At 48.5% G+C, this 24466-nt stretch overlaps 1 protein-coding gene across 1 annotated transcript in view; it reads left to right on the forward strand.

Annotated features, from left to right (window-relative positions):
* LOC144129199 (hemicentin-1-like) overlaps positions 1-24466 on the forward strand; it is a 266934-nt gene that overhangs the window by 57457 nt on the left and 185011 nt on the right. Inside the window, exons 6-9 of the mRNA XM_077663184.1 lie at positions 5679-5906; positions 7850-8031; positions 13812-13884; positions 16277-16421. Coding sequence (XP_077519310.1) covers positions 5679-5906; positions 7850-8031; positions 13812-13884; positions 16277-16421 — 628 coding nt within the window. The remainder of the gene's footprint in view (positions 1-5678; positions 5907-7849; positions 8032-13811; positions 13885-16276; positions 16422-24466) is intronic.

A 24466-nucleotide genomic window follows, 5' to 3' on the forward strand; every position in this document is an offset into this window, starting at 1 on the left:
CCCATATAACATCTCGAAAGGCGAGAAACCAATACTCGTTTGCGGTACTTCGCGGTAAGCGAACAAAAGAGCTGGGAGATATCTATCCCAATCAGTAGGTCTCTCCTGGCACATTTTTTGATCATGTTTTTGAGGGTGCCGTTGAACCGCTCTACAAGCCCATTACACATGGGATGGTAAGGCATTGTCAGTAATTGCCTTACTGAAAAAAGTGGTTAACCTCCTCCATTAGTTCCGATGTGAAGTTCGAGCCCCGGTCACTCAAAACTTTCCTCGGGAACCCATAACGCGAAAACAATTCCACAAGACCCTCCGCCACTTGGATACTGTCAATAGTTCTCAGTGGAATAGCGTCCGGATAACGAGTGGCCACATAAACCAGAGTGAGCCCATATCTACTGCGTTTGGCGGATACTGGAGAGATTGGCCCTACAATGTCAATCGCCACTCACTGAAACGGTAGGTCTATGGCTGGCATCTTGCCCAGAAGTACAGGAAAAGCTCTTCCCTTCAGAACTGTGCGCTGGCACACATCACATGAGCGAACAAGAGTTTAACGTCACTATGAACACCCGGCCAAAAGAACTCCTCGGTGATCCTAGACACCGTTTTTTGAACACCCTGGTGTCCGGCCATAATGGCGTCATGTCCTAAACGTAGCACGGTCTCTCGCATATCTCTCGGTAACACCAGGTGTTGGACCCGCCTTCCTGAACTAAATATGCATTCCCTGTGCAGACGACCATTTACCGATTGATATTCGAAGGACGTACGACTCTTCTTTATTTTCACTTTTTCCCTGACTCTTTCGAAGCAGGCCTTCAAGCTCGGGTCTTCCTTTTGCCTAATTGCAATTTCACCCGGTATTACGCTCAGGCACATCGCAACAGGAGTAGAGAGCGGACGCTGCGTTGCTCGGGCTGTCGCTTGAGCTCTTGTCTCCACTACCGACGAGAAACTGACTGCACCCGTCTGAGCTGTCGCGCACCTTTCCTCCTTTGAATGTTCTTCAATGTCGAGCATCCTCCACTCGGGATCGGGGTCTTCGACACTTCTTGCACCCGTAATGCTTCCCAAGATGAGATCGTAGATGGGTCGGTCTACGCATTTTGCCACTACCTGCCCAGTATAATATGGCGTGGACACTAGAATCCTGGCTTCAGGAAGGTACCTTACTGTGCTATCTACGAGTGTGACGGCCGACGCTTCCCCTGTGAGATCCTCGTCCTTCACCAGGCTTCTCCGAACCAAGAATGTTGGCTCCGCTGCCTCTAAACGCCAATATAGGACGGTTCCCTATTTGCCCAACCACCACCGGCATTGCTGCTTTCGACTTGGGTGTTGCACTCACTGCCTCATTTTCTAGCGGCGTTAGCTCTCCTTTCAGCTGTGGAACTTCGGGTGGCGTGACAAGCTCTACCTTAGAGTCGACAACGCATGCAGCTTGGTCCTTCGTTCTGTATCGGCCCTCATCCAGAATATGACCCTCCTCTTACAACCTTGGCACACAACCTGTGTTTCTTGGGCAGCGCTACTAGTTCGGCAGTCAGCTGCACGGTGTCCCACCTTTCCGCATAGAAAACACCTTACTGGCGCCTTAGATGCACCGCCATATGCTCTTGGTTTTGCCGCATCTGTGTCTAGGGTCTTTTGGGTTTTCTACTTTGCGTTACTCAAATTTCTTAGCCCTTGAGCCTCGAGAAATTGGTCTGCAGTGTCGTGAACTCTTCCTATGAACACAACTTTCTTTCTTTCAGGAACACCGCTAGCTTTGAGCTGCAACATGCTAAAAATTGTTCTGTGACCTGCTTGTCACGCACCCCTTCAAAACTCTTTTCTGTGTTTGACATATCAAGCCACCTATGAAAATAGTAAGTCAGCCAGCAGGAAAACTGCTTAGCGGTTACCGAATCCTCAGGTTTCGCGGTGCGAAATCTCTCACGAAAACCCTCTACCGTAAGCCTGAATCTTTGGAGGAGCGCCTTTTTGACTTTCTCTTATTCCATAGAATCAGCAGCGGGCATCCTTCCAAACATATTCAGCGCCTCTGTGACTAAACACATGCTCAATGCCGTGGCCCACTCACTGCGCTCCCAGCCTTGCCCCAAAGCTATCCGCTCGAATCGTTGGAGATATGCGTCCAGATCATCTCTTTTGTCATCGAAGGGAGCCATCAGCTTCCTTGGACAAATTCTGGCCGGTCTAGGAGATTCTCTACCCGCTAAGGAACGCTGATCACTGTCCGTGATCTCATATCCTCCCGCGACATGCCCCTGTTTCCACAAAAGAAACTACTTCTGCTGTTCTATCCATCTTTTCTCCTGTTCATCCGCCTCGCGAGTTCTTCTAGCCTCTCGCTCTTCTACCTCGCGAGCTCTCACATCTGCTTCGCGAGCTTTTTTATCCTCGCGCTCTTCTGCTTCTCGAGCGTCTGCACGAGCTTACGCCCTTTCCTCTCTCTGCCTCTTTGCCTCCTCTTTCTGCCTCTTTCCTTCCTCTTCATAGAGACGCATCGCCTCTTCCTTGCTTTACCCTAGCTTGAGCGCCAGTTCGCACGTTTTTGCAACAATAATAATAATAATAATAATAATAATAATAATAATAATAATAATAATAATAATAATAATAATAATAATAATAATAATAATAATAATAATAATAATAATTGGTTTTGGATGGAAAGAAAATGGCGCAGTATCTGTCTCATATATCGTTGGACACCTGAACCGCGCCGTAAGGGAAGGGTAAAGGAGGGAGTGAAAGAAGAAAGGAAGAGAGGTGCCGTAGTGGAGGTCTCCGGAATAATTTCGACCACCTGGGGATCTTTAACGTGCACTGACATCGCACAGCACACGGGCGCCTTAGAGTTTTTCCTCCATAAAAACGCAGCCGCCACGGTCGGGTTCGAACCCGGGAACTCCGGATCAGTAGTCGAGCGCTCTAACCACTGAGCCACCGCGGCGGGACGTTTTTGCCAAATCCATACTTTCTGCCGTCGAGAGATCGGAAAAATTCGAGACAAAACAAAAAAGAAAAAGGAAATGTATCCTGGCACGGCTCGCCACTTATCTTTGTCACGGATCTTTCCGGAGAACACTCGGACCGAAAGAATGGACTAGGCGACGGGTGTACCCACACAAACGCCCATTTAATACACCCTACGTGGCACACACACTAGAATACAACTAACAAAACTAACACAAAACACAAAGACTATAAATACACACGACCTGGGCACACTGCTACCAGCGTCTACTACTAGCGTTCTACTATTAGCGGTCGGCGTTCGTGCTCACGGTTGGTTCGGTGCGGCCGAGGCGTTGTATAGATCCAGTGGCCGGCGTCAGGGCGGCGTTCGTCGTGCTTGGGCTGGCATCGCTGGCGGCGTCGCTGGCTGCGTCGTATAAGCTCCAGGTCCAAGCTCCCGTGGAGGTGATGCCGGTGTTGTTGGCGTTGAAAGCACCACCCGGATGGGTGGCAACAGCGCTGGAGACACCCCTGGCCGTAGCAGGTGTAGCGTGCTCCGTTGACTCCCTGGAACTGGCTCAGACACGGCAGGCAGTCCACGATGCGATGCCGTAGAACGCGAGCTCACCGGAGCAGTAGCCAGCGTCGCTCTCTTCCAGTCGATGTGTCCCTGACCCGCGAAAGCCTCCGCTTCTCCCCCCACCCCAACCCTACCAGAGAGGAACGGGAGGCGGCCCTTGCTTGGCTGTTCGGACCTTCAGTCCCAAAAGGCTTTGGTCAAGAGGGCTAAGCTGGCGGCTTCGACCAATGGGGTCCCGGAATAAGGACTTCATCCATTGCGGGGCTCTTTAAAGAGCCTCGCCTCTTTCATTAAATAAAGGCTTTTCACCACCACCACCACCGCTTCTCTGCTGTTTCCCCGAGCCTCGCTCTTACTCGCCCTTTTATAGCCTCGGTGTTAGTCCACGTAAGCCTTGTCGTCGTCTTCTTCTCTTCTCCACCAATCATCTCTCTCCAGCTCACCGATTGCATCTCCACCAATCATCTCTCTCCACCCTACCGAATACTTCTTCTTCCTCTTCTTTATTCTTCGGTTAATCCACGTCGTCTTCTTCACACCTCTTTCGTTCAAAGTTTAATTTAGGCTCCTTAATATATGTGACACCCACCTAACTTTCTACCGTCCCCTGCTACGAGAAGTACTTTGGTTTGGGCTATAGTTGGTTCATATCATTAGATGATGTCAGGACGGCGCGAAAAGAACAAGGACAAGGGAAACACAAGAATGCAACCTGTGCTGTTGGGTTCTTGTGCCTCTCTCGTCCTTGTTCCTTTCGCGCCGTCCTGACATCATCTACCCTGCTACGGTTGCCTTCTCTTGGAATCGCCACCATTACCCTCAAGGACCAGCGGTGGTCTTGTCTTCTTATTACATGCACTGCCCGAGCCAATTTCTTTCTCTTGGTTGCAAATGCGGTGCCAATAACTCATGTTTGTTCCCTCACCCACTCTGCCCGCTTCCGCTGTCTTAAAGTTGCACCTGACATTTTTCTTTCCATAGCACGCTGCGTGGTTCTCAATTTAAGTTGAACCCTTTTTGTTAGTCCACGTTTCTGCCCCGTAGGTGAGTACCGGCGAGATACAGCTGTTGTACACTTTTCTCTTGAGGGATATCGGTAACCTGCTGTTCATGATCGGAGAGAACCTGCCATATGTGCTCCACCCCATTCTTATCCTTCTAGTTACTTCCCTCTCGTGATCGGATTTAGCTGTCACTACCTGCCCTACGTAGACGAATTTTTTTACCACTTCCAGCCCCTCGCCACACACCAGCTGGGGCGCAGAAACATTGGGAAAAATGTTTGCAAGCAGAAGTAACTTAGCCTGTTAAATTGATATTAACAGAATGTAACTATGCTCGCCGACATATCCTATTGGAGTGTTATCAACAGGGTGGTCAAAAGAATATTTCCTTCAGGTAGAAAGCGAGAAACACAGAACTGAACACAGCAACAGTCCTCACGTCAGTTATGGGGTGGATGAAATTATATTGGAACACAACAGGCGACTTACCTGAGATTCTGGAACAGTCGTTGAATGTAAAGCAAGTGTAAAGGTAAAATTAATGCTTTTCTGCGGTGTTAGAACAGGGTTCAGCAAATGTCAGCAGTAGAAGTGCCCATACCTCGCTGGCGTCTCAGAATTCCTGAAGATGTTCTCCCCTATAACAAAAAACTACATTCGCAGTAGTTTGATATATTATCTTTTACGCATGCAGTTTAGCTTGTCCACTGCATCCTATTTCTGCAGTCATCCACAAATGTGCGCATTACCATCATTCGCAGTCGCGGCCTTCGTGGAAGTAGAAGAACCTGTGCGTAGCTTTTAGAATGGTCCAGTAAGGCCAGTGACAGTGAGTGTCTTGCAAGCAAACTATTTGATCCCGTTTCAGGCAAGATCTGTCGTGGCGGCTCAGTGCATGCCTTTGACGTTCGGCTGCTGAACCCAGGATGGTTGGTTTGATTCTGACCCTGGCGGCTCGCTTTCGATGGAGGTGAAATAAAAAACGCCCATGTGTTATGTGATTTATGCGCATGTCAAAAAATTAAATGTAGTTAAATCGAGTCAGAGGCTCTCCACTATGGCGTCCCTCAAAGCCCATGTGTCGTTTTGGAACGTTAAACTCACAATGGATAACCTACCTGCCTCAGGCAGGTCGCTGGCTGCTGGCGCCGATATGGACGTCGCCCTGGACGTGGCGAACGCGCTGGCCGTCGTCGTGAGGGCGCCAGCGGCTGGGCGCTGGCAGATGCGCGTATCCAGCGCCGACGGCCGCCACACAGTCCGGGCCACGGGCGTCAGCGAAGCGGGATTCCGGCACGGCTTCTCGCGGCAGCCCGTCGAAGGAATGCGACACACGCAACGGACGCCGCTCAGCGGTGAGCACCAAGGTTGATGTAGACTGATAGCACTGCTTGCATAGAAGTTCAAAACATGGCTGCTTACGATGCTGAGCCAACGTCGGCTGGGAAAAGTGAGGCGAAGTAAACAATGACGTCGTAACTAAAAATACGTGACGCCATACTGACTTGTTTTTTAGAGCTGAAAATACATTTTTGAACCCCTAGAGGATCCTTGCGACACATGAGACAAGGGCGAGGAAAGAAGACATGACTTCTTACATTAAAAGTCATTTTTCGGTGGTCAGTTCTCGTTGCACCTTTTTCTTTTCCGCTCGCCTGGAGCATCAGGCAGAATTTCAAGGTGCTGATCTGCCAATAGGGTCAGGTAATTCTCTTAATGCCCGAGAGGTATATTTTCATCATTATCGACCTGACTATGCTCACTGCAGAGCAAAGGCCTTTCCCACATCTCTCAAATTAAAATCCCTGTGCCATGCCAGCTGCGGACATCCTATCCACGCAAACTTCTTAATCTCGTCCGCCAACCTAACTTTCTGCCGCCCCCTGCTACGCTTGCCTTCTCTTGGAAACAATTCCGTTACTCTTAAGGACCATCGGTTATCTTGACTTCACATCACATGCCCTGCCTAAGGCCATTCCTTCCGTTTGAAATCGACTAGGAGGTCACTAGCTCGTGTTTAACCCCTGACCCACTCTACTCTCTTCCTGGCTCTTAACGTTGCACCTATCGTTTTTCTTTGCACTGCTGGTTACGCTGTCCACACGCTAAACCATTTTTGTTATCCTCCTTGTTTCTGCCCCGTAGGTGAGTACCGGTAAGATACAGCTGCTTTATACTTTTCTCTTGACGAATACTGGCAAACTGCCATTTAGGATACGAGAAAACCTGCCAGAAATTCGCTCCACCCCGCATTTGTTCCCAGCGCACTCTTTTCCATTCCCGTCTCTCAACGTTACACCTATAATTTTCCTTTCAATAGCTCGCTGCGGGGTCCTGAATTCAAGTTTAATTCACTACCTGCTTTAAGTACACGTATTCTCTTACCGCTTCCAGTGCCTCGCTACCAACTGTAAACTGCTTCTCTCTTCCCAGACTGTTAACGCTACTTTGGTTTCCTGCGTAATAATTTTTAGACTCACCGTTCTGGTCTGGCAATCTAACTCACTGCTAAGATGAAAGTTATCCTGCAAAAATATGAAAAATAGTTACCTTTATCACAGGTATAAGTCAAAACTCCCCTTGGGTGGAGCAAATGTTCTCAGTGAGGAGTTAGCAGATGAAATGAATAAGTAATTTATAAACACGGCAATGCGCCTGCAATAACTAGCCGACATTAGAAGCCCCCCATGCTCACGAATAAACTCAACAGTACTAAATGCTGTCACATCAGATGAAATCGAATAAGTGATAAAGGAATTAAAAAGAAATGTGACAAGCGGTTATGACGACATCCAGGTCTCGAAGTTCTGTGAAATACGTGTCATCTAAAATAAGCGCTGCATTGTCAAATTTAATCAATGTATCTCTATCAGCCGGTACCTTTCCAGACGAGGTTAAGGTAGCTAAAGTCGCATCTGTATACAAGGAGGAACGCGAAATGATATCATAAACATCATCGATTCTTACAGCTTTGATGCCTTAGGTAGCATCAGAGGGTAGCATAAAAGGACTTTCTTGATTGTTGTTTTCAAGGGAGTGCTGGCGCAGCTCAGCCTATAGGACTCGCGCACAAAATATCTGTGTTGACGCACCGCAGTTTACTTGTGAAATTAAACGGTGATGACATGACCTCTAATAAATCTTTTTTGCATTTGATAGCGTATGGAAACTCCGTTTACGGTAGCAATAGTGTCTTAGTCTTGGCATGCGCGAATCGATCGATGCAGGCTGATTCCATTTTGCCCTCACTGCTCTCTTAACGTCCGATGCCGTCATTGTTCCTCGCATTCTCTATCAGGCAGCCCGGCGTATGTCCTGGTGAACGGAAGCAGCAGCAGCATCGTGCTCAGGGAGCTGCACCTCGTCAGCGTCAGTGGTGGCCAGTTGGCCAAGCTGGTCCTGAATCCGGTGTCTCGCCGGGCGACGCTGTACAACGCAAGCACTTCGTTTGTTCCTCCCGACGATTTCTTCTTCCTCAAGGCAGGTTCATTTCTGGCCGCCAGGGCACCTCACTTTTCTCTCTTGCCTCTGGTTGAGGCCCTCTGAAGAATCTGCCGGCCAAGAAGAAACTGCATGCCACCAATCGCCTTTCTAGAAGGGAAATGAGGCCGAAACACACCATAGGTAACATGCAATAAAGCCTGGCAAGGTTCACCCCAAGTTACGCCAATAAAGTAGATGAATCTAAAACAACCCTATCTAACTTTCCAAATAGGCACTATAACCCTTCCTGTGTATTCGAAGCAAGAATTATGCCTACCGTGGCGCCAACCTGTTAGATGGCGCAGTAAAGTTGCTTTAAAAATAATATCAGAAAAGTGCAACGAAGGCGAATTACTGAGGCAGCGCGAAATACGAGGACAAGAGGAGCACATGAACACAGCGCTTTGCTCGTGTGCTCGTCTTGTCCTCGTGTTTCGCGCTGCGTCGGTAATGTCCAATCAACTTGCCCAAGCTTTCGCTTTGAAGACGAATTGCAGAACGAATGCGGGCGCAACTTAGAAAACAACCGCTATAAACGGCAGATGTCTGTCGCTGGTCTCAAAAGTGCGACAAAGGTCATAATACGATGAAAAATAACTGCTCCGCGGCTCGTTTGTGAGACTTCATTCACTGCAATAAGTGGTGCAGCTTTTGAAACAATAATTATTGCTGGCTGAGAAGCTATATATGAACCATGCAAGGTTCCTATGGCAGATTGGGCTGCACGCCAACCGCCGCCCGGCATCTGTGTCTCTCTCTTAAGACGAAAGCGTATTTAAGGCATGAGAATTTAAGGCATTCAAGGCATTCAAGGGATGAGAACAAGAACGAACGTTTGCCGCCCCCCTTCTCAATATCTTTTCAGAAATTTAAACCATGATGACACTAGAACACACCGTCTTTTAGCTGATTACTAACGGTAAATGAAAGTGCACCGTTAAGTAAATGGTTTTGCTGTGGAAAAAAATATTGTCGCCTTAGACACTAACTTCTTCATCCTTGTGGCAGCTGTTTGCAAAGATACATACCGTGCGTTTATATCTGAATACTCCCATGTTGCGTAGCATCGAAACACCATTGCGTAAGTGAATAAGTGCTGACGCAACCGTAAGGACGAGGGCAGGTGTATTATGGGGCAATCAGAATTGTTATGTGCGCAGATTATTTAATCCGGAGCATCGAAGTTAACACCCTGCAATATTATTGATGGAATACAAGTTGCATTTTTGTGAAGAAAGGCAGATTTGCGGTGAGAAAAATGGAAGTCATTTTGCAGCAGAGACAGCGGCCGAATAGGGATGAGATGCTTACATCTGCAACTGCTCCAGCGGAGTCATAAAACGAAATTTCGCTCTGAACAATTTGATTTTACGCCCGTTCAAAAAATTACTGCAGTCAAAAGCAATTCTGGGCTTATAACCAGCGCAGAAAGCAATCATTTACTGGTTTCCTCCCTAGCGTAGTTCTTCCGGGAAAGGAACAGGTGTCACCAGAAAGAATGAAGCAGTGCCTGAGCACCCGCGGGAAAATTTTGAACAGCTCACACAACCTCATGTTTACACAAAAATTCAGCCTTTCTTTCTGCGGACATCTTCCGTGTCAATTTTTTTTACTCCCTGCACAATTTCTTGGTTAGGCACAGCTGTTCAGTAAATAGATTTACCACTCACTGCTTTATGTGTGCTACAAATTTGCATGAATAAATTTTCGCACGCCTTAAATAAGGCGCATGTTCTAAGCATGATGAAAATATGTTTCTTGCTGTTATTTAATTTTCAGTTGAAAGCCTTTCTATGGGCTCCACATTTTCATTTTACTCGTTGCAGACTACATATGTCAAGCCAACTCGGTTATGGAATATACGTTGGCTCCATCCGCTGCAGTCGAAAAAGACGCTGAACGGATCAGCCCGTTCGCTAAAGGTGGAGAGGTATTGTAGATATTCGGTCCACACCTCCGATAATGAAAGGCTTTTTGAACATTATGCCCCCTCCTCATGGGAAAAAGTCGGCTTTGGCGTTTTGTCGCTGTTTCTAATGCCAACGGCAGACAAATATCGGCAACAGCGATGCCACGTCCGCATCGTTTTTGTCCGCAAGGAGACGGCTCAATACCCACACATCGGCTGCGTTATAATTACAAGGTGCATTCCTCGTCGTTGCTCTGCGCTGTTCTCGAGCGCGCGTCTCGCCGCGACGAGGAAACAAGTAAACGGCTGGGCAGCTGACGTTCAGCCGTTCGCCTCATCAAGCTCTGTGGTCCTGCGTGTTTTCTTGTTTTTTGGTCCTTTCTGATTTCGCGACGTCTGGTGGAGGAGCCGAGAGCGCACCCCATGCTCCAGACTCCATCAACAAACCAATATTCGACTCTGCTGGGAGCTACTGCCATCCGCATTACGCCTATCCACCAGGGTAGCCGACGACTCTAAGGTCTTCAGCGGAGTTCGGGCCCATCCAATGCGAAGACACAGCCAAATGCTCCAGCACCACCTTCAGCCATCACTCAACACCCGCTTAGCATGCAGGCAGCCATCACTTCGCCGTCCTTCGTGTTGCAGCAGCCGCGGGAACTATCAGCCTTCTGTTGCTTCCCTGGCGAAGACCCGGAGGACTGGCTTGGCAAATTTGAGCGCAGCGCTCAATACACCAGATGCGCTGACGATTCAAAGCTATGACATGTGCTTTTTTTTTTCGCTGGGCGGTGCCACTCGTTCCTGGTTTGAAAACCACAAGACTACAATAACAACCTGAAGTAACTTCAGAGCCCAGTTCTTGCCAGCTTTCAATACATTGGTCCGAAAGTAACCAGTCGTGCTGCTCCGGCAGACGTGAGTTCAGCTCCGAAACGAGAGCGTCCTCGTTTACTTCGAGTACATGACGAAGTTATTCCGTCGGACTGATCCTAATATACCCGTGGAGAGAAAGATTCGTTTTCTTATGAAGGACATCAAAGAGCCAATCTTCGTTGGCTTATTGCTAACACCCCCCCCCCCCCGCAAAAAAAAAAACCGTGGCAAAATTTGTGTCCGAGACAACTACCATTGAAAAGACGCTCGAGATGCGATGCAACCATTACGACCGTCCGTCCTCCCTGATGCTGCCGCCGTCACCGAAGGTGGCAGGCCTCACGTGCTCCATGAGTCCATAGGTGCTCTAGTATGCGAGGAGATCCAGAAGCTATTTTCGGCGACTCAGCTGGCGCAAGTCTCATTCCTTTCAGACCTAATTCGTGAAGAGGTCGAGGAGGCGCTCACGCCACCCGGACATCTCCAACCAAGACTGCCACAGGCAATGATATACGCCGCAGCCGTTCTTCGTGCCGGCGCACCTCCAAGTCACCGCCAGCAGGCCTCTGCCTACATGCGCCGACATCCCTTGCTCGACCTGCTCCGGTGCGCCGACGCCAAAGCGACGTCTGGCGCAGCCCATCATTGTCCTCTGTGCTACCACTGCGGTGAAGAAGGTCACGCGTACTGCAACTGTCTATTGACAAATGGGTCTGCCGGGATTTAGTGCCGACGCGCCACGACCGCAGCGTGTTCAGCGGCCCCCTGAGACTGACGAATACTGGCCGCAGCGTCAAGTGTGCGATACCAGTATTCCCGGTTGCTGTCCCCCCGACATTTCTCCACTCCGCGACGTCCATACGCAGGCCTGACGTGGTTGCCTAGTCCCTGTCGGGAAAACTAAAAGGGGAAACTTTTGGGGGCGGGGTTCCTCATCGGCGAAATGTTTATGATCCTCCACCACTGGAACCAGCTGGCCGCGCGATTCCGCGACGCACCGGCACTCACGACCCTGCTACACCGCCTCGACGCCCCAGTTCTCGGACACAACGAAACCAATATGAGCCGCACCGCAGCCGCTACCACTCGCCACTCCGCTGCTGCCCCCCATAAGCTGTAACCGCCAATCTACACATTTCAATCCGGCGGAACTAACGTTACAGCACTATTGGAGACTGGTGCCTACTACTCTGTTCTCATCTGAGTGGGCCATTAGCCGCAACTCTGAAGAAGGTGACTACGCCTTGGACCGACCCGCAACTTCGAACTGCCGGAAGTCACTTGATCTCGCCGACTCGCAAATGCACGTCCAGAGTAACGGTCCAGGAAGAAACGTACTTTGCAGGCTTTGCTGTACTCGACTAGTGCTCGCGCGACGTCATCCTTGGCATGAAATGTCTTAAGAGAAAATGGCTCAGTTATCGACACTCAATCCAAGTCAATGACTTTATCGAAGGAGCACGTAACACACAGCGCTTTTGAGCGACCGGCAGCAGTCTGCTTCCTTTACTATCACGTCAACATCCCGTCACTATCGAGTGTCACGGCGGCCGCCGCCGCAAAGACACTGCAAAACATTGAAAGCGTCGTGAAAACCGAAGCTATCCTGCTTTTCGGACGGATGCTTACTATCGCCAGATGGGTTGTTCGCCTAGAAGACGGCAAAGCAGAAGTACAGCTGACTAATTACGGCGCCCAGAACCAGCATATGTGCATTCAGACTGTCATGTCTTACATTATTGGAATCACTGATATTCGAAACGCAACTGTTTTTGTCACGATGTCATCGACCGAACCGGAGAGCATATCACCGATTTACTGTTCAACATTAACCCTACGGTTTTCGCACTGCTGTATAGACAAGTGCGATGTCTCCTCTAGCGCTATATGGCTACCTTCTCAATTTCTTCGCGGGTTGGTAGAACACACTTAGCCAAACACCACATTACTACGGATGACAACGTGCGCCTCTTCGACAGTCATGTTATTTATTTTTATTGATTTGTAACATTCTTTCAGACACAAACGGTCTATGAGGACAAGGCAAAAGGCAGATGCTCTCTGCCTGACGAGGCTGCTGTCACCAGTACATTGCTAAGACATGTACAAAGGATTACAGCAGTATACAAGTGCTAAAGCAATAACAAAAAAATAACATCCGATACAAAGTGTAGTTGGTTTTCAAAACATGTATGCTTAATGCTTTGAATAGGGCAGTATGTACTTTCTGAAGGCATTTTTGAACCTTTTAAATGCTCTATATTGTTGCGCTATGTCATGAAAAGATGGGTGTGTATTTAGGCAATTAGAGATTATATACATCAGTGTTTCTGTACCATAGCACGTTCTCATGGTACGTAGTCTAGAGAAGTTCTTTCGAAAGTTATAACGTGTAGTACTCATGTGTCTCCCACTGAACGCGGTGCTATCAGCCGCCAAGTCAAAGAGATGATTCCTGTCGACGTTATTCAGCTTTCCAGTGGTCCGTGGGCAGCACCTGTCGTTCTCGTAAATAAAAAAAAGAAGGCACAATCGTGTTTTGTGTGGATTAGCGCCGCCTGAGCAAAATTACTAAAAAAGACATTTACCGCCTCCCATGAATCGACGATGCAGTAGATAGCCCCTGCTCTAAGAAATATTTCTCTTCAGTGGATCTGAGATCCGGGTTTTGGTAAATTAAGGTAGATGAGAGGGACCGAGAAAAAACAGCGTTGAGCTTGAAACAATGACTTGGAAACACGTTTTTGGCTCCTGACCGCAGTTTGCTAAACAGTGAAGACAAAATACATCGTTTATTGTGAACGTCAATTTGACCATCATCATCATCGTCATCATCATCATCATCATCAGCCTGACTACAGCCACTGCAGGAAAAAGGCCTCTCCCATGTCTCCAATTAACCCTGTCCTTTGCCAGCTGCATCTACCTTAACTAAGAATTCAAGCATTGTCGTTGAGAATCGATAACACATACCCTTTTTCTTTCCTTTCAGGTCGTTGGCACGGACAAAGCAGGCTACCCTGTCAACCGGCTGACGCCCACTGCACTCCGGGCTGAACCTCCAGGTGAAACACGTATACCGTCTTCTAATGAAAAGCTTGCCTCACGCGTTCCCATTGACAGGTCGCACATGCGAAAGAAAAGCAAAGACACGGGTTATGTAGCTATTAGCGCTCTGGGTCAAGTCCCTGTCGCCACTGAAAACTCGTATAGTGCAGAATTCAATGCATGAGTTACTAATTAAGGGGGATGTAACCAGGTGCCGCAGCGATTGATGGCTGGCCACAGTGGCCAACTCTCGGAATTCAGTGGCTGACGAACGCGTGACGCCAATGTGGATTAAGGGGGTTGCATTTCTGAAGACACGAAGAGGCAGAATAGCTTTCATTTTGAGCGAGTAATTATACGCGCCTTCAATCGCGCATTATCCAAAAAAAAGAAGGAAATGCTTTTGGCTTCGCATCACTGGATTGTACTTATACTTTTGAACCGAGGTTGCTAAGTACATATATTATCGCCTTGTCTACTTTGCAGTGCATTCCTTTAAAGTTGCTGTTTGGTTAGCTGGTCTTCTATGATCTTTGAAGATCCAGCGCAAAAAGACTTCGTCTTCTACTGTTGCCTTGTCTGTTTGCGCTGGTTCATCGAAGTCCCTTCAGTGATTCGTGGTTTTCAACATATTAGGCCTTAACTTAAGTTACAACTACATGCCATTATTATTTCGGGAAGATTATTCAGATGAACCTTTGTCTGTATTAGTAAACATAAAAAATCAATTTTCCGTCTGCTGTACGGGCGGACTGGGACTCAACGCCTTGCAGGGTAGCGATTGAGGGGCTGGGACATTCTTTGTAACGGATGCGTTGGGATCATGCAGTTTTTTTGTCCTGGTGGTCTTTGTCACGCTTACAGTTCTGCACAACAAAGTTTCTTCCGCAGGTGTGTAATGACCAATTCACCGTTTTTCTGTGCCTTTGAACTATGGTCTCCGTCCAGTTTTGTGAAAGTCTGTAACGTACAACTGGACAGCGTTCGCAGAACTGTACTACATTAGCCTTTTGAGAGAACAAGCTTTCCCGCTGGGTCCTGCGCAATCTCTCCATAAGGAGGGGAGTAAGGGGGAGTTCATGATACCGCCTTCTCATTTATGTCTTACGGGAAGCAGAAGAGGGTATAGGCAGAAATGTTCGCCTCCCTGCTCACATTCTAAATAGAGGGGCTACTTCCTCCGATGTTCGTTCTGCGTGCATGTCTGTTGTTGCCTCTGCCTACTGCCGCAATAGAACGCCAATGAGCATGACAGCCGAGAAAGTCTTCCTGCTAGGGATCGATTGGCACGTAATACTGAATATCATCAACAAAGTTCATAAAAAGACTAAGGTTTGGTGATTGAGAGTATTTTTGCTGATGTTGGCTACACTGGCATGATTGTTGTGCAACATTTAGAAGGTGTTCATGTTGCGTCATGTGCTCTAGTAAAACATAATTGTGATGTGTTATGCAGTGCCAGTTGCTCGTCCGTACGAGAAATTTTCTGCTTCGAAACCCCTAGGCTCTTATCACTCAGGTCCTAAGAGAGGGTACACTTCTCGTAGCCATATGTGGCACTTGGTGAAATAGATGTTAACTATTGCCCTTTCCTGAAAGTCCTGCTTCACCAAGCGTTTCACGACGACAGAGCTACAACCCAGAGGGCCGGTATTGGTAGTCCTTACAGAGAACGCTAAATGTTAGCCTTGAGGGGAAACGGCAAACGTAGTTGCAGTTGCTTTAGTAACAGTCTTGGGTTAATAAGAGATTCGGTATATATTAATACGAATATATCAAATGTCATTCTAAAGCAATTGTTTGTGTTCAAGATTTCTCTTTTATGTTGTTGCAAAGCAACTTGTGTAGCATGAATACTTTTGAAATTAAATTAATTTTTTGAAAGTTTGGGCAGTTGTGTGTGTGTCCTCTCTGTGTCCGCGTCCGCAAGCGCTGTGATTCACGATGTTTGGGCACAAATTGCGCCTGAACGAACGTCTACTGTAATGGCCTGCTAGCTCAGGGATATTGTAGTGGGCTGCTGAGCAAAAGATTGCGAGTTCGCATTCTGACCTCGTTTTGACAGACTAGCACATCTATCGCACAACACACGAGTGAATTTGCATAAGTCTCGGGTCCTATACGATGTCGGTGCACGTCAGTGGGCCCCCAGGGGGAGCAATTAATTCGGATCGCTCCACTACTGCGTCGCCCGTAACGCACGGGTGGGTACAGCTTTCACGCCAGGAGAGAACAGCCCCTACAGTTCTCATTAATGAGCACCAACTTGGCTACACTCAAATTTGGTTCAAAGATGCCGCAGGCGTGAATGGCGGTGAGTTGACGAGGCCTAGTACATAACCAGTGCTCGCGAGCTGTGAGAGTGCTGTGACCGGCCCATGGCCAACCCAGCCCCCGTTTCTCTCCCAGATATCCCAGAAGTGGTGACAAGACAACGGCTGCTCGTCGCCACAGGAGCGAACGCCACTCTTCGCTGCTCCATCCGGTCGCTGCTGCCGGCGGTGGCGCAATGGCAGCGCGACGGCTCCCCACTGGCGGGGCCACAGCGGCTGCGGTGAGCCGGCTGTTGACGCCACCGAGACCCGCTGCTTCAGATTAGTGTGCAGCGTTTCTCGTTCCATATCGAACCCCCTTTAAAGCAACACAGAACTAATATAATGCTCGCGAAGATTCATCGACAGCGATAGCTGGGCACTGGGAACATTCGCAGCGACTGAACCACGCCGTAGTACCCTCCCACTCACCTGGTGGCCAAAGACCAAAGAGGCACAGCATGGACCATGCCGCCAGGGTCTATAATTTTTTTTTATTTCCAGTATCCTCACACCCCACAGGATATTACTGAGGGGAGTGGTACGTAAAATACAAAATATTACTACAGAACAAAATACCGCATACAGAAAAAAATTCTTACGCACCATTGTGACCAAAGGAAAGACAAAAATGGAACAACAATATCGGTTGAAAATACGAAAAAAGCGCATAAATTACAAAAAATAAAAATAACTTAAGATCAAATTCACACAAAAAAGTGGCAGAAAACTGAAGACAAAAACCTAAATTTGAAAAATAAAAAGAACATCGCCATTAGTACAGATATAGGTGCAATGCAGAAGGCTATAAATATATTTGACGTGAATAACGCGCTAGACATTGACAAAAACAACTGGAACGGCAGACACAAGTTGAAGAGGCAAGTCGATAGGCTAAAGATGAGTGGGTACCCTGACGCGCTCTAACATCTGTGGCTGAAAAGAATCTACAGGAGCTACCGGATAGCAAAAGAGCGCAAAAAAGCATGCAGAGCAGGCTGCTGGTGTGGTTGTCATTCCTTATGTACATGAAGAGCCACACGGCTTAAAAAAATAGCAAACAGATATGATGTTCCCCTGGTGTTAACCGCACTCTCAAAAGTAGTGAGCCTATTTCATGAAATGATTAAATCGAGGAAAAAATTTGCTAACACATGTGGTATCGCACACCAATAAATGTTCGTAGAAGGTGCTATTGGTATAGTATACATGATTCCCTTGTAATGCGGCATGAGCTACATAGGTCAATCAGGCAGATGTCTAAACACCAGGTAGAAAGATCACAGTAATAACTTAGGAAAATTAACGAATCCTGGAAACATTGCCCCCCATTACGCAAATCACAAATGTTCATCTTACTTTGAACGGACTACAATTTTAGCTATTGCAAGGAAGAAGAAAGAAAGAGGAATGAAAAAAGCCTTTGAGATATGGGAAGCCGGTGAAGACGAGCGCTTAAGCACACCCTCTGTGTTGTTATCAAGTGAAGAGTTAGATCAAATCATGAAACGAAGGAGCATGCGACACAGCCGATGGCAATGAATTGATTGTTTTGAGCATGTGCATGAAATGTATTTATGTATCCTCGTACCTGAATAAATCTCAGTTGTTAGTGCGCGCTTGTCCTCTGTCTGCCGTTCCAGTTGCCGTTTTTGTCAGTGTGTAGCGCGTTATTGACATCAAATGTACAACCAACTAGCCCACGTTGCTGCCTTGCTATAAATATAGAAGAGTGCTGGCTACAAGAAAAGAAATACAAGGAATCAAAACGATTTGAACCGAACCTACGGTAACTCATAATATATTGGCGCGTGCTCATGGGAGCGCGCCGACGATGAAGACGAAGCGTGCGTGTGCCGGTGGACAAATACGAAGTGTGTGTGTGGTTCTGAGAGCCATCTTGTGAGTTCCCTGCTGTGCGCTGGACTTCGCTGAGACTGTGATCTGTGCCGGTCCTGTCTTCGTTACATTTTTGGTGGAGGTGCTGGGTACTTTCCAACATCTACGTGCCCCGAAGGCTCTCTATGAACACGGATTTGATCGCAGTACGAGCCGCCGAATCCAAGGTCAGTCATCAGAGTACGGTCCGTTATCCCCTAGGACCAGGGCTCCAGCTGCGACGCGCAGGACTGACGCGGCACCTATGGCTAGCAACGGAGACGCGGCAGCTATGGCTGACAACGGGAACTCAGCTGCTCATTTCCTGGTCCTCCAGCCGCGAACGCCGCCGACCTTCCATGGCGAAGTGTTTGAGGACGCGGAGGACTGGCTTGACCAGTTCGAGCGCGTTGCCAGGTACAACGGCTGGGATGCGGAGCGGAAGCTGCACAATGTTTACTTCGCTCTTGACGACTCGGCGCGGACGTGGTACGAGAACCACGAGACAACGTTTCCTTCTTGGGAACGGTTCCGTAGCCAGTTGCTGGCGACCTACGTCAACACCGACCGTCGGGAACGAGCTGAGTCGGCGCTGCAGTCAAGGAACCAGCGACCCAATGAGAGCGTCGCAATGTATTATGAGGACATGACACGACTGTTCAGAAGGGCGGATCCAAACATGGCCGAGGACAAGAAAGTGCGCCACCTGATGCGCGGGATAAAAGAAGAACTGTTTGCTGGGCTTGTGCGAAACCCACCTAACACCACTTCGGAGTTTCTATCGGAGGCCACTACCGTCGAAAAGACCCTGCAACAACGCGCCCGCTATTACAATCGCGCCGTGAACACCGTATCAACTGCCGACTTTGCGCCAGCCTCCAGCGACTCCGCTGACACCCTTCGGGAGCTGGTTCGATCTATCGTCAAAGAGCTGCACAAAATGCTCCTCTCTGCCCAGTCGCAGCCGCAGTGTCCATCGTTAGCACAAATTATCCGAGAGGAAGTGCAGCAGGTGGTTCCTGAACCTGTTGCCCCTGCTGCCCTTACACCGACGCCCCCGCGCCAGACGTACGCGTCGGTACTCCGGCAGAACTGCGACCGCGCCCCTTGGAGCACCAGCCCATCTGCATCTGCTTTCCAGCCGTGGCCCCCACCTGTCCCTGTGTTGCCCGAAGCCAGGCTGCGGAAGACGGACGTGTGGCGGGCACCTGACCAGCGGCCCCTTTGCTACCACTGCGGTGGGGCTGGCCATATCTTGCGGTGGTGCCCTTATCGTCGAGCTGGAATTCGCGGATTTCATCCGCGAGTCCCCTGTCCGCCCAATGGCGAACGGTCCCGCGAAATTGAGGAGCACCTGTCAACGCGCCGGGATCACACTCACACTGATTTCCCTCGCCCTGACTACCGCCCACCAACCTCTACCCACTATCGTTCGCCGAGTCCCCGTCCTTCGACAAGCCGTTTCAGCCGCTCACCGAGTCCTCGCCGGGGAAACTAGACCCAGCGGCCTGCGGAGGTAAGGCCGCTGACGAGCGAACAGCCGAACATCCTCCATCGCGTTCCCGACCAGACGACGGCTATCAAACGAGGACACGTGACGATCACAAAGGATGTGCAGCTTCGAACTTACCGGTCGATATCGACGATTTAGCGGTTACGGCATTGGTTGATACGGGAGCGGACTATTCGGTTATGAGCAACGAGCTAGCAAAAGAACTGAGGAAAGTTTTGACCGCGTGGACTGGGCCTCAGATTCGCACAGCTGGTGGGCACCTAATTACCCCTGTTGGCCGGTGTACGGGGAGAGTTACAATCGACGGATTTATTTACGTTTGTCACTTTGTTGTCCTACCTCACTGTTCGCGCGATGTCATTCTCGGCCTGGACTTTTTACAAGCTAACGGCGCCGTTATCAATTTACAAGAGCCGCGCGTGACGTTTTCGCCGACGCAAGCAATTGAAATAGCCGACCCAGACGACTCCAGGATACCCGCCCTGCGTATTGCTGCTGATGACGTGACGGTGCCTCCGCGGCGCAGCATGATGGTCCCCGTGCAAAGTGACTCGCCCGGTGATCGAGACGTTATGGCAGAGAGAAACGTCAGCCTTCTACTCGAGAAAGGAATCTGCGCTGCAAGAGGGCTTGTTCGCTTACGGGATCGCTCTGCGACACTCTTGATCACCAACTTCGGAACAGAGTTCCAGCCTATTGCGAGAGGAACGGCCGTCGCATACGTTACCGACTTCGTTGAGCCCGCAGAAATATGTGCTCTGGAGATACCGTCGCCGGACGGACGCGATGCAGCAACCGTTCTGTCTACCGTGGACATTAATCCCGGCTTGTCGGTGGGTCAGAAGCAGCGCTTGTTAGAGCTCCTTCACGATTTCGCAGAGTGCTTCGCCACGACATCAAAGGTAGGGCGCACCCCGGTAGCCAAACACCGCGTCATCGTCAACGATTAGACTAGCCCCATATCCCAACACCCGTACAGAGTGTCGCTGGTGGAACGGGAGGCTATACGATCCCAAGTGCAAGAAATGCTTGCAGACGACGTCGTCCAGCCGTCCACGAGCCCCTGGGCTTCGCCTGTGGTATTGGTGAAGAAAAAAGATAACACCTTGCGATTCTGCGTCGATTATGGGAAGTTGAATCGTGTCACGAAACGTGACGTTTACCCCCTTCCACGTATCGACGACGCCTTGGATCGACTGCGTGACGCTAAATATTTTTCTTCACTCGACCTTAAGAATGGCTACTGGCAGATCGAAGTGGACGAAAGGGACAGAGAGAAGACAGCTTTCGTGACACCTGACGGCCTTTATGAATTCAAAGTGCTACCCTTTGGATTCTGTTCTGCGCCAGCAACCTTCCAACGCATGACGGACACCGTTCTTTCTGGGCTGAAATGGCAGACATGCCTAGTGTACCTTGATGATGTTGTCATTTTTGCTCCTAGCTTCGAGGAACACCTCAACCGGCTGCGAATGGTGTTACAGGCGCTCCGTTCGGCACAGTTGACGATAAAGCCACAAAAGTGTCACTTTGGTTTCGAAGAGCTCAGTTTTCTTGGTCACGTGATAAGCGCTGACGGAGTCCGTCCTGACCCGGAGAAGACTGCCGCTCTGGCACAGTTCCCGCGCCCAACCGACAAAAAGTCCGTTCGTAGGTTTCTGGGCCTCTGTGCCTATTACAGACGTTTCGTTGAAAACTTTTCCACAATTGCCGAGCCCCTTACAATGTTTACTAGAGACAATGTATCTTTTGTGTGGCATGATGATCAGGAATCTGCCTTCAACGAGCTACGCAGCCGCCTACAAACTGTCCCAATACTCGCCCATTTTGATGAACGAGCGGCCACTGAAATTCATACTGACGCCAACAGTGTTGGTCTCGGCGCTATTCTCGTTCAGTGGCAGGATGGCAACGAGAAAGTCATAGCGTACGCCAGCCGCTCCCTCTCGAATGCAGAGGCAAACTACTCTACCACAGAGAAGGAATGCCTTGCGGTAGTGTGGGCGATTAGCAAGTTCCGACCATATCTCAATGGTCGCCCGTTTCGAGCTGTCAGTGACCATCATTCGTTATGCTGGCTAGCCAATCTCAAAGACCCTTCGGGACGGCTTGCGAGATGGAGCCTTCGCCTCCAGGAATACGACATCACGGTAGTGTACAAGTCCGGCCGTAAGCACAATGACGCCGATTGCTTGTCACGTGCACCTGATAACGTGTTCTTAAATTCATCAATGTCATTGACAAGTCCTACATCTGCTGGCAAGTGTTTGCGCTCCGAAGACATCTTTGGGTTAAATAATGTATACAGGACGTTGTATGGCGCCTGGTAACGGCTACTATGCGCGCTAGATCCATGCGGCGTGAAAAATATATGAGGCTGGATCAATGTATCCTCACGTGTGGAATTCATGTTGTAAATTAAAAAAAAAAAGAATAGAGGGACGCATGCGTGGTACTTTTGTGCGCAGAAAAATGCGGGTTAGCGACAAAATGTTTTGAATTCCTGTGGAACTGGGCAAATGGGCACAGTTACGCATGAGAAGACATGCTGGCCACTTCTGTACTGCTTGGAAGGCGTCAGTGACAGAGTTAGTTAAAGGGTCCCATACTTATTCTGATTTGGAGGACTAGTGAATTGGGCCGAGGAAGCTCGAGAGGTGCCGGTACTAAGTAAAAATCACGTTCCAGATATTCCAGAGTGCGTTTAGCTCCCCCGCCGGCGCCACGCGTGACGTCACGTGGAAGAGCGGTTGTGTGCATGCCCGGCAACCAGAGAGGAGCAGCTGGCCGGCCTTCGCCGCTGGTTCCGCGCATGACACACGTGGGTGCCGCGTGCTAGCTATGCGCATGACTGCGCCATGCATAGCTGCGTGTATGAAATGTATGAAATACGGCGGCCTTATCGCAGTCGTGTCGCATGGGAGACGAGAAGGTGAGTCCGGCCGCTGTTCAGCGGCAGTATCGGCAGGAGAATACCAATCTCTCTACGTATAGCCTGGCATAACTGAGCTAAGCCACTTCCAAATTTTGCCTGCCAACTTTTGTACTTGTCGCCTCCACCCAAGTACTTATACAACGCCATGTCTTGGGCGGACAAGCTGTGCTTGGTACTGACCAAGCTCCGACTTGGGATAAAGTACAGTGCCTTCGAAACAATGTTCAGCTTTACAGTCACAGCAACATGAACGGTATTTACGAAAACACCCGGTATTTTAAAGATTGCTCTGAAAAATTGGGTGTTCATGCCATCACGAGAGGTAATCAAGCCTTCTCTGCCTGCCCCATTTAAAGGAAGCAATGTAAATGGAACGTTAAGATTAGGCTGCACCAAGATCCGCACAGCAATGCCCTGTAATCCTGATTATCAGCACGTGCTGTACTATATTTACAGGAGGGGAGGGTACATTTTAAACGTTTTAATAGGAATAGTTTCTAATGTCGTGATAAGTTTCGAATCCAAGGCGTAGCGTGGGCGGTACGCTGACTCGCTCATGACCCTTGACTCCTCGTTTTATGCAGCTCCGCCGAGCAGGTGGTTAATTTTTAGCGACAAAGAATTTCCAAGCATTCGTAACCTACGCAGGTGGAAGGTGCTGTGCTGCTAATGCCTACCTTCATTTCAGAGGGCTCTTAGATACCTGAAGCCGATTGGATTTTCGCGCATCTTTGTAAAAATTATTGAAAGGATAAAGATTTATCACATCCTGAGCAACAGGATTCCGCTAAGCCTGGTGTCGCAAATGAACAAAATAACTGCAGCTTGTGCTGCTCTTACGAATAAGCAAGCACCAATTATTAACAGGTAGAACATGTTAGTCTTGTGTTGCGTAACTAAATAGTTAATTTATGCATGCATTGTACTCTTTTGAAGAAACAAGCAATATATGTAATTTCATGTTAGCACCTGGGTCCTAACTGCCTGAAGCTTGGGCAATAAATGGACACATAGACGACTGAACCGAGTGTTTGTTCTGGGGCTTTTATCATGTGGACAAATTTTCGGAATAATAAATGCTTTATTGCAGGTGCGTGCATTAATTTCTGTATTTAAATGTACAAACCCGGAAAATATGTAACGAAAACACTTGTACAAGCCGGTGTGCATCATACAAATTGCTCAGCTTAGGCTTATTGGACTTCAACTCGATCACACTCTGCATTCAGAAAGCACTGTAATAACAAATCATCAAACAATAACAAAAGAGAGCAGATGTACCTTCCTGACAAAAAAGCGCAGGAAAAGAATTGTGCGCGTGGCTAATGGTGCCAAAGGCAAAGGCAGACAAGGAAAAAACTTTGCTACAACAGCCTATTCGCACCTACTGTTCATTAAAAAGCTTATTGTTTTAATAAAATATGAATATTCCGACTGCTTTTTGTCGCATACTGGTTTCATGTGCTTTTATTTAAAAAAATATAAAGGATGTTATGTACACATGAATGTCTGTATTTTTCAATGAATCAAAATACATGATGTATTTGTTCGTACAAACTTTACAGAGATGCGGAAAGACGACATAGGACACGCTCCGTTTTCACAACTGTTTATTTTTATTGGAAGTAAATGAATGCTTAAATATGAAACAGCACTAACAACAAGAACAAAAACTAACAGAAAGATTACAGAAAAAAAGTAATTTACAATTGCGAGGGAAGTCCATGTTTTTCCTTCACAGTGTGAGTGTTAAGACTGCTGACGCAATTTACACTCAAGGCAATGTGGAATACTTCCATCGCCTCTCTCGTGTGCTGTTGCAGATGCCAAAGCAGCACCTGTGTTTTGTCGAAGATGGGCCGGCAATCTTTGCAACGGAGGCAATATTCATTGAACATCGATGAACTGTCATACTTCACATTATTTTTAATGCGAAATCATTAGATGCTTATGTTGACGCC

The sequence above is a fragment of the Amblyomma americanum genome, chromosome 1, assembly GCF_052857255.1.
Source record: "Amblyomma americanum isolate KBUSLIRL-KWMA chromosome 1, ASM5285725v1, whole genome shotgun sequence".
Taxonomy (NCBI): domain Eukaryota; kingdom Metazoa; phylum Arthropoda; class Arachnida; order Ixodida; family Ixodidae; genus Amblyomma; species Amblyomma americanum.